A 10,260-nucleotide genomic window follows, 5' to 3' on the forward strand; every position below is an offset into this window, starting at 1 on the left:
ATTGGGCCCCAGAGGGAAGACACCCCTCTCCTCAGGGACAGGTCCCGTTTGGGGGAGGGGAGTCACAACTGGAGGAGATAGGAGATGGAGATGGGCTGTGTGGTGGGGGGAGGAGAGAAGTGGGGGGGAGCGGGGAGCCACCGAGGGAGCTCATGGGAGAGCAGACGTCTCTGGGAGCCCTTCCTTGCTTCCCACACTTGTCGCTCCTGTGGCAGCGTAACTTTTCGCCGCCGTGATTTTGCTCGTAACATCTGCCCCCTCGTCTGAATTGAACAGTCCCTGATACGGGAATGGGACAATTTCTTACTCACACTGTACCCTCAGGATTCAGCCCAGGGCCTGGCATGTAGAAGGTGCTCAGAGAGTGTGTTCAATGAACATAGGCACAGCACCCAAACACTGGAGCTGTGGCCTGTCAAGTTCAAGTTCTCAGGGGTGGCAGGGTGGAGACTCAACGCTGCTGCCACCTGGATGGGAGGGAGGCTGTGGGAGGTGGGGGCGGGGTAGATCTCAGACCTTGTCCTTGGATGTCTGAGTCCAGTAGTAATCTGGGTCCAGCCCTGATGCCGGGCTCTGCTTCCTCATCTGGAGACAGGGACAGGACAGTGGCCACATGGGAATGTTGGGGGATCACTGAGGTGACACCGTGAAGTGCTTAGCACTGTCCCTCACTCTGCAGAGGTGTTCTAAGGGTACCAGCCACCGTATTGCTCTAGGCAATGTGGGCCAGAGCAGCCACCACAGTGGCCCGGCGGTGTCCATGGTCCCCGAGATGCCTGGCAGCAGACAGGCAGGCTCCGGACCACCCCCACCCCAGGGGATGGGTGCCTGGCCCCTGCCTTGCCACCTCCTGATATACAACGGGCATTAGGCCGCCCAAAGGGGACACTGCATCCTTAGGAAGAAATATGTCCTCATTTTTCTTAAACACCGTTTCCACTGAGTGAAATGTTTAGAAGGGACGTGCAGGGAGAACTTTATTTCCTACCAGGGAGTTCAGAGCCACCAGGCAGAGCCCATAAAGCACCCGGTGCCTGGTAGCTGACAGGCCGCCTGGCCTCGAAACACATTACTCATGGGTGGGGAGGGGCTGCCAGGCCTGCCCAGCCCCTGAGGACTGCCCCCCATCAGACAGGACAAGCAACTCCGATACCTGGGCCACAGGCACTGGAGCCTCTGGTCCCCCTGGGCCCATAGCAGGGGAGAGCCTGGCCCAACCAGGCAAGGAGGTGGAGCTCTTCCAGTCACCCCCAACCCCTTAGTCCCCAGAGCTCAGGGATGAGGGGCCCAGGTGCAGCTGCAGGAGCCCCCCACTCCCCCCCAGAACTGGCAGGAGCCGTGGCCTTCCCCAGCCTTCGGAGGGCGTGATGACATTCCTGCCATAACGGGCCCCTTCTCCCAAGGCCCTCCCTTCATTCGATTTCTGAAGCTGGCTGATTTGAATATTTATAAATATCAGTAAATTATTTATTGTAGCAATCTGCTGCACCATTTTACCCATCGCAGTTAACACTTTAGGGGGCTCCGTGTTACGCAAACCGGGAGTGGGGGTGAGGAGGAGAGGGGCAGGGAGGCCTGGGACTTCCTAGAGCCTCCTAGGAGCCTTAAATGGAGACATCGTGGCGGCCCCGGCACCTGGCTGAGCCCCAGCCTTTGCGAACCCAGGCTCTCGGGTATCCTCACGGTTCCAGCATCAGTTTCCTCCTCTATCAAATGGGACGATGCCAGCACCTGCTACACTGGCTCACTGCAAGGCATCATAAGGTAGTGCCTGAAAAGGTGCCCGGACAGTCCAGTCCTGCCCCTCCTTTTCTCCACCCTGAGCAGCATCCGCCCAGGTCAGAGAAGAGAGCTGCCTGCTGGGGGGCTTGTTGAGTTGGGAGCCTTGGAAGGGAAGGTTCAGACCCCGGGAGCCGGGGAGGGGCCATTTGTTGCTGAGAGGGCAGCCTGCTCCCGGCTCAGCCCTCCAGCCTCTCCTTTCCTCCTTTCCTCCCTACCTGGCCTTAGGATCTTGTGCCCAGCTGTGGCACCATACATGCCTGTCTGTTCCCTCCCAGGGCTCAGCTGCCTTTTCTCGGGTCCTTGCTTGCCAGGCCCTGTGCTTGGCACAAACAAACACCCTCTCACCTTACAGTCAGTCCTGTAGCCTTTTCATGGGGAGAAAGCTTGCCCAGGGCCCGGAGCTAGCAAAGGGTTGAGCCAGGCCACAAACTCACGACTATCTGACTCTGGAGGCCAGGCCATAACCATGGTGCTGCGCCACCTCCCAGGCCTCACCCCAGCCAGTCCAGAGCCACTGGGCCAGAGGCTGGAGGCTGGGAGAGACCTTGGGCTCGCTGCCTGTGTGTAAGTACAGCCCCGCTGCTTTTCCCAGGCCTGGCCACCACCCCCTCACTCCCCAAAGCTGCCCCACCCCTCACCTCCTCTGGGGCGCCTGTCCCTGGGTAAGCAGACTCCCTGGGAGTCCCCTCGCCTTCCGCCCTCCAACCCGAGCCTGCCGCCTGGGCAGTATTGTTCCCAGAGGAAGTGTCCAGTGTAAATAGAGCAGCGGGCAGGCTGGTGGCGGGAAGGAGATGAAAGAAGCAGTGACAGGGCCAGGGACGGATGGCTTCCTCCCATTGAGGCCCGGCCACGGCGTTTATATTTTAGGGAAGAAAGTCAGGGAATGTTTACATGGACAGGAGCCTGGGGTCAGACCACGAGGGGGGTAGTCTGCAGGTCCCAGGGCCCTGATGGACAGGGACGGGAGAAAGGCCCCACGGGGTAAGCAGGAAGCCGGGCAAGAGGGCAGGCAACTCGAACCTCAGCTCTTATACCCGCTGCCCACAGCCCCAGCCCCGCACGTGTTCCCACTTATGAGGGAGGCCAGTTTCTGCCTCCAGTCCTGTACCCCAGGCCCACGTGGCTTCTCCACCTCCACCCCTGGGACCAGCAATAGAGTCAGAGGGAGGGCAACATCTGGAAGACAGGTGGGTTGGGGCAGAGCAGCAGCTGGAGGGCAGGTGTAGAGGGTGTAGGCGGAGCAAAGGGGCCTGCAGGCTGGGGGTGGGCCCTGGGTGCACAGCTGCATCGCAGCTGGTGGGGGGCCCAGGAGGGACTAAGCCAGGCACACAGCCCGAGATCAGGAGAGGGTGGGCAGAGCCGGGTGGGCCCAAGTGCCGGGAAGCTCCAGGATGGGTGGGGGCCGAGGAAGGGGGTGTCACCAGCAGCAAGTGCAGCACTGGGAGCTTCTGCTTCCCTCTTCCTTGGGATAAATATTTATAGATTCATTTGCTGTCTGCCATACACACTTGGCTGCTTACCTCCCAGTAAAAATAGAGCAGGCTTCCCCACTCCCAACCTTCCCTTCCCCACCAGGGCAGGGGACAAAGGGGACCAGGTGAGGCCTGCTCCCCATAGGCCTGCTGGCGGAAACTTCGTATCACGGAGCCTGGCAGCTGGCCCAGAAGCTGAGTGAGATGTATGACTAGGGGCCCCATCACTTCGCTTTGAGCAGGAACCCCATGTCTGCTTGGAGAGTTGGGTGTTGGCAGCATAGACTTGGAGATGTGAACAAACATGGGTAGAGCGGGCATCTGGCTTGGGCAAGGGTGGGGCCCAGCAGAGCTAGGGCCATGGGCCCATGAGGACTGAAGTGAGCCAAGCAGACCCTTCTCTGATGCTGGGCTGGCTGTGATCACTGGGCCCCTCTGGGCCAAGTGATGCTATACCCTGGCAGCTGGCTTCAAGGCAAGGATCTGGGCATTGTCTATATCATGGAGACAACCATCCACGTGTACAAGCCAAGCTTACTTGTGGGATGACATCCCCAGGCAGGCACAGGTGTGGTCATCCCTGACTATGGCTCTTAGTGGCTTTTCAGAGTTTTGATCCGTTACGGTGAAGCCCTTTCTGACCATGGACGGGGAGCAGAGGCCCTGCTCTCACTTAGCCTTTGACTTATGTGGAGACTCGGACATGCCCACTCCTCTATTGAGGGACATGTGAGGGAGCCCTGCCATCGAGAAGCTTTGATGGGGCTCCCTGTGCACAGTCAGTGTGAGCCAAGATTGTATCTGCTGTGGCCACCACCCTGCCCCTGACTTTACCACAGGGACATGCAGTAAGCGCTCACTAAATGGACAAATGGACAGAAGGATGGATGAGCAGACATAAACACGAATAAACATGTATGTGTGTCTACCCTTGTTGGCCTTTGTGTCAGGTCCCAGGCCATATACCACAGGACCCTGGACGGACAGCCTCTCAGCAGCCGTGAGGCGGGTGGCTGACACTCAGGCACCCTCGTTAGAGTTTTAGGCTGTTTGCATTGGGCCATCCCTCTCAGGGATTAGGCACTGCAACTGTAGCTGCTGTGCTTTCCATGGCGGATCTGAGGAGTCCCAACCTGTCTGGCTGTGGTTTCTCAGGCTGGGAACTGGGCTTCCTGAGACCAGCCAGGCCTATCAAGGCTACAGGAGCTGGCCGAGGCAGAGAAAGCAGTGAGGGCCTCAGATGGGGACAAGTGGCTCTCAGAGGGGCTGAGAGGAGCTCTGCCCTTGGACCACACTGATTGAGGCCTGGAGAAGGAGGGAGGTGATAGGAAATGGCCAGAGAAGACAAGAGGGCGTCTGTGAGGAGGGAAAACAGGCCTTCGGGAAGGTCCCAGTGGCTGGAGGAGAGGCGATCTCAAGGCTCTCCGGTGAGCAGAGGTCAGAGTCAGATGGGGCCCAGGGACCAGGCCGGGCAGAGGAGCTGCGGGGATGAGATGCTCAGGTGGAGATGGATGCCAGCCAAGTGCTGCTGTGACAGTAAGGCAAGAGGTTGGCACGGACTTCTCCCTGGCTCTCGCTGTCCCTTCCCCAGCAGACTGTGCGATGGGGTAGATGCTCACAAGTGGAACAGGCTGCTGTCACTTACTAGCTTTGCCCCCCAACCAGCTCCTCAGCCTCTGTGCCTCAGTATCCTTGCTCGTCAGAGGGTCCTCTGCCTCCTTTATACTACTTGGGGCATGGCTGGCCTGCCTCTGTCTCAGGAGATGTCTAGGGCCCAAACAAGGGTAGGACATGCTTCCAGGAGCCAGGTGCTGGGAAGAAGCCTGCCCCTTGTTTTGAAGATTCATTCATTCATTTGTTAGTTAACAATATTTTTTGAATCACCTAGTACACGCCCAGCCTGGTACCGGGTTCTGGGATAGAGCAATGGGCGAGCTTGGCCCCTTGGAGCTCAGTCCAGCGAGGGGTTCAGACATGCGCCGGGCAGTCTCAGGGCAGTGTGATGGGACCGCGATTGGGGAGACCTTTGGTTTGGGGGACACAAGGACAGAGCCTCCGCCCAGCTGTGGAGGTGGGTGGCCATGCCTCTGACTTCTCTCTCCTTCCCTGCAGCTGAAGGCACCCGGTGCAGCGACCCACCCACAGGCAAGCCCGCAATGGCGGCCAAGCGCAAAGGTGGCCTGAAACTCAATGCCATCTGCGCCAAGCTCAGCCGCCAGGTGGTGGTGGAGAAGGGAGCAGAGGCTGGCGCCCACACGGAGGGCAGCCCGCTGAGGACCCAGGACAAAGAGCGCAGTGGCCCTGAGTCGGGGGTGGCCCGGGCCCCCCGCAGCGAGGAAGACAAGAGGCGGGCGGTGATCGAGAAGTGGGTCAACGGGGAGTACAGCGAGGAGCCGGCGCCCCCGCCTGTGCTGGGGCGGGCCGCCCGTGAGGGCCTGGAGCTGCCGCCCGAGGGCGTCTACATGGTGCAGCCCCGGGGCTGCAGCGACGAGGAGGACCACAGCGAGGCGCTCCCCAAGGACGGCAGCGCGCAGGAGGAGAAGGACACGGACAGGGCGGCCTCCAAGGACGACGGCGGCCCCAGTGCCAAGCAGGCTTCAGGTGGGTACCTGAAGCCCCGGGTGGGACATGACGGGGTGAGGACGCCCCGCGGGGATGGGGGCAGTGGGCTCACCGAGCACGCCCGCTTCCCTCGCTCTTGCTCCAGATACTGTCATCTCATTCTGACCCAGCGAGGACTCCTGAGGAGGGCGGGTGGGGGCCACGCTAATGACTAGAATGAGGAGACTAGCTGGGCAGGGAGGGGCCTGAAAAGGCAGCTTCCCAAGTGTGAGAGCAGGTCTGGACACACAGTGGGTCTGCAGGAAGCAGCGGATGGATGGGCGGATGGATAAATAGATGGGTATAGGTGGACAACTGTTACACACTTGTGTAGGGAGGAGCCCGTTGGGGGACCTTGTACCAGGACACGTGTCTGGGTAGTAGCAGCCAGCATCGTGAACCACAGAGCTCGCCGCCTGCAAAGGCTGTTGTTTCTCAGGGAGATTTCTCCGAGAAGCTCTGGGATAGGCTGTTCTCCACCTCCCTTGCTTCTCCTGAGAGTCTTCCCCACTGACTGACTCATCACCCGCCTTCTCCTTCCCAGGGATCCCAGCTATCCTTAGCAGGACCTCTCGGGCAGGGCACAGGGCCACAGGATGGCCCAGATCACATATCTCATTACACCCACCTGCCCCGGACACAGTCCCCTGGCTGACCTCTTTTCCACGAGGTGGCTAAGGCTGGGTTTTTCTGGTGTCTTCTTGTCCTTAGACTCAGAGTGGCCCTGAGCTCCTTCTGCTCGGGAGGGAGGAGCCGGCGGGGGGGGAGGTCACCCCTGGGACTGGAGCCCCAGGGTCTGGGATATTTTCCCAGCACCTCAGCCTCCTTCCCAGGCCTGTACCCGGTGCCTGAGCTTTCCCTGCCTGCTCCCCTAGCCCTTTCCCCCTGCAGTGAGGGGGCGCATCTCCTCCCTGCGCGGGGAGCCCTGTGCAGCCACATAATTATGCATATAAGATATAAACAGAGCTGTTTAATTATCCTTCGCCACATCAGTGACAGAGTAATTAACAAACATTGCAAGATCAATGAGGAAAAGTGTGACCTTCAGTTTCCTCTGATAGGAAAAGCCCTTGCCTTTCCCAGACACAAGGTGATTACACTGGGCCTGAGGAGAGGGGAGGGACAGGGACAAGGGCCGCTGTCCCCTCAGTGCCCCAACCCCTCCCACACCCAGCTCTGCCCTCGCCCAGCTTCGCACAGGACTCCTCACTCCTGCCTCCTCTCCTCTGGGGGCTAGAGAGCTGGGATGGCAGGCGGCAGGGCTGGAAATACCAGTGGCCTCATGGCCCCAGGCCTCACCCCTCTGGTCTGAAGCCCAGTGGGACTGCAGTGTGACACCTGGGAAGGCCTGCTCAGCCCTGGGCACTGGAGAGAGCCGGGCGGAGCCCTAGCTACCCATTGTGGGCTCAGCCCCCAGGCCACCTTCTCTGGGGCCTGGGACTGAGGAATGTAGGCCTGTGGGCTGCCCCTGGGACCCCTGCCTGGCCCCCTCCCTGCTCTAAGCCGCCTGCCCTTCAAAGCCTTCTGTTTCTCTGCCATATATAGCGAGGGCTCAGCTGCCTCCAGCTATTTTTAGCCCCTTTCCCTGGTCCCTGAGCCACTGACTCTAGCAGCCAGAGCCCACTCCTCCCAGGCTGGGCCCCAGCACCAAGTAGCTTGAGGTCAGGACAGCAGTCCACTGGCTACTGCCACACCCCCACCTCAGGACGACACTGTCTCTCGGTTCCTTGAGTCACTGCCCACCTCAGGTGCCAGATGCTGCCCACGACCATCCTCACCTAGTGGGGTCCCAGTCCTCCCAAGACTGCTTCCCCCACCCCAGAAGCTCAGAGCCTCTCTTTCCACATCATGCTGGTCTTCTCTTGTGCCCACGCCCAGTGCCCCTCTGTGAGACCACCTCCAGGTGTGGTCTGAGAACCATAGACCTGGCAGGTAGGATGGGGGCCAGGAGGAGACCCCCGCATCTGGAGTCCTGGGCCTCCTACCCCTTCTTTGGCCTCACCTTCCCCTGGCTGTGTTGTTAGGACCCCCAGCCTGTGGCGCTGCCACTTTGAGTGTGCCCTGGTGTACCGGCTCTGACACAAATGGAGAGAACATGCCTGTCTCCTGGGGCCCGTCGGTCTCACCCTCTTGTGTGCACCCACCCCTGATTTCAGGCTGGAGCATATAGTAGGTGCTTAGCAAGTTCCGTGCAGGAAGGAGTGTCTCGTGTATGCTGGGGCAGCAGTTCATGTGTGGAAGGAGGGTCATCTCCAGAGAAAAACCCCAGGCAGAATGGGGTCATCTTGCCCGCCACCATCCTGAGACTGGTCTTAGGGAGCTGGGCGTGGGGTCTGGGTGCTTTGTGAACGTGTTTGTGTCTGTAGGTTCGGGAAGGTAGCAGCGGTATGAGCTTGTGAGTGTGTGCGCATGCATTTCCCTGTGGGGAGGTGGCTCCAGGATTCTCCAGTGTGCTCAGGAGTGGACACAGGTGGGGCAGGTGAATGGGTCACACTTGGACCAGTTGCCCTAGGCCAGTAGGGCCGGCTTCTCTGGTCCTGACTCTTTTCAGGGTGGCCCGCCCTTATGCATGAACACAAGTGACCAGAGGATGATGGGTGAGGTTTGAAGGACTCTCCTGCCATAAATCTTGGCTGGGGTCGCGGACCCTGAGTGAGTCCGCGTAAGCACATGTTGTCTGGGGTTTGGGGCAGGGCCAAGAGGCCAAGTGTTGAGGAGGCTTGAGGCGAGCTCTCATCTTCCCAGGGATTAGGGGCCTGTGTAGCCATTCGTGGGGATTGGAGAGGGTCCTCCAGACAGACTCAGCCGGTCCCACGCCTAACCCACCCATGGTGGCCTGCTCAGCCCCCGGCTCCTGCCTGAGTGCCCAGCCACAGGCCCATACCCCTACCTGTCCCCGGCCCCTGTTCTCATCCCACCTCCAGGGGCAGGTTGGAATCTGGCCTTACTTCCAGTAAAATGACTTCTCTTTCATATTAGGCCAAGGCGAGAGAGCGGAGACATTTATGAAACTTTGTTTAATGTACTGAAAAGCCATCGGCCAGAACATTTAGGAAATTGATTTTCCTGGCATTGATGAACTCGTTTTATTTTACCCCAGTATTAATTACTTTTTTTTTTAAACAAATTAATTTAAGAGTCGTAAAACCTAACAAGTGAGCCAAATGTCCATAGATCATGTCCCGCTCCGCCCCCTCCCTATACTGGGCCCCTCCCTCTATGGCTGGGGGTACACCGGGTTGAGGGGAGCCCCTCTTCCTTGGCTCCCTTGCTCCCTCCTGGAGGTGACTACCTGTCCTCTCTGCCATAGGAGAGTCCTCCTCGCTGCGGGACTACGCGGCCTCCACCATGACCGAGTTTCTCGGCATGTTTGGCTACGATGACCAGAACACGAGGGATGAGCTGGCCAGGAAGATCAGCTTCGAGAAGCTGCATGCGGGCCCCACCCCCGAGGTGGCCACCTCCTCTGTGCTGCCCACCTCTGAAGATGCCCTCAGCAAGCGGGCGCGTTTCTCCAAGTATGAGGAGTACATCCGCAAGCTCAAGGCCGGGGAGCAGCTCTCCTGGCCAGCCCACTGCACCAAGGCTGAGGACCGGGTGGGCAAGGAAGCGGTGGGCCCCCTGCCCGGCCTGCGGCTGCCCAGCAGCACCGCGCACCTGGAGACCAAGGCCACCATCCTGCCCCTGCCCTCACACAGCACCGTCCCCATGCAGGGCCTGGTGGCCCGCGCCTCCAAGTATGACTTCTTCATTCAGAAACTGAAGACAGGCGAGAACCTGCGGCCCCAGAACGGGAGCACCTACAAGAAGCCATCCAAGTATGACCTGGAGAACGTCAAATACCTGCACCTCTTCAAACCTGGGGAGGGCAGCCCCGACATGGGCGGGGCCATCGCCTTCAAGACAGGCAAGGTGGGGCGCCCCTCCAAGTACGACGTCCGGGCCATCCAGAAGCCGGGCCCTGCCAAGGTTCCACCCGCCCCGAGCCTGGCTCCTGCTCCCCTCGCCAGTGTGCCCAGTGCTCCCAGCGCTGCCGGGCCAGGGCCCGAGCCACCTGCCTCCCTGCCCTTCAACACTCCCGAGTACCTGAAGTCGACCTTCTCCAAAACAGACTCCATCACCACGGGGACCGTCTCCACTGTCAAGTAAGATACGCTCCACCCCTGATGCCAGCCCAGAGCCAGGACTGGAGCCTCTGAGAGCCCCACTGCCCTGCCTTCGAAGCTCATGCCGTGGACACAACTCAACATCTTAGGCACATCTACTATGCACCCACACCCATACACGCTCAGGTTCTCAAGCACATGCTTCCGTACACCCGTGTGCACACACAAGCATGTGCACACTTGTGCACACTTATTCCTCTGTCTACATGATCACATATTCCTGGACCTGCACACTACAC

At 59.8% G+C, this 10,260-nt stretch overlaps 1 protein-coding gene across 1 annotated transcript in view; it reads left to right on the top strand.

The window, feature by feature from the left end:
• Positions 1–10,260, top strand: part of CASZ1 (castor zinc finger 1) — a 144,884-nt gene that overhangs the window by 121,333 nt on the left and 13,291 nt on the right. Inside the window, exons 5-6 of the mRNA XM_011363568.2 lie at positions 5,367–5,855; positions 9,166–10,000. Coding sequence (XP_011361870.1) covers positions 5,367–5,855; positions 9,166–10,000 — 1,324 coding nt within the window. The remainder of the gene's footprint in view (positions 1–5,366; positions 5,856–9,165; positions 10,001–10,260) is intronic.

The sequence above is a fragment of the Pteropus vampyrus genome, unplaced genomic scaffold, assembly GCF_000151845.1.
Source record: "Pteropus vampyrus isolate Shadow unplaced genomic scaffold, Pvam_2.0 Scaffold86, whole genome shotgun sequence".
In the NCBI taxonomy this organism is placed as follows: Eukaryota; Metazoa; Chordata; class Mammalia; order Chiroptera; family Pteropodidae; genus Pteropus; species Pteropus vampyrus.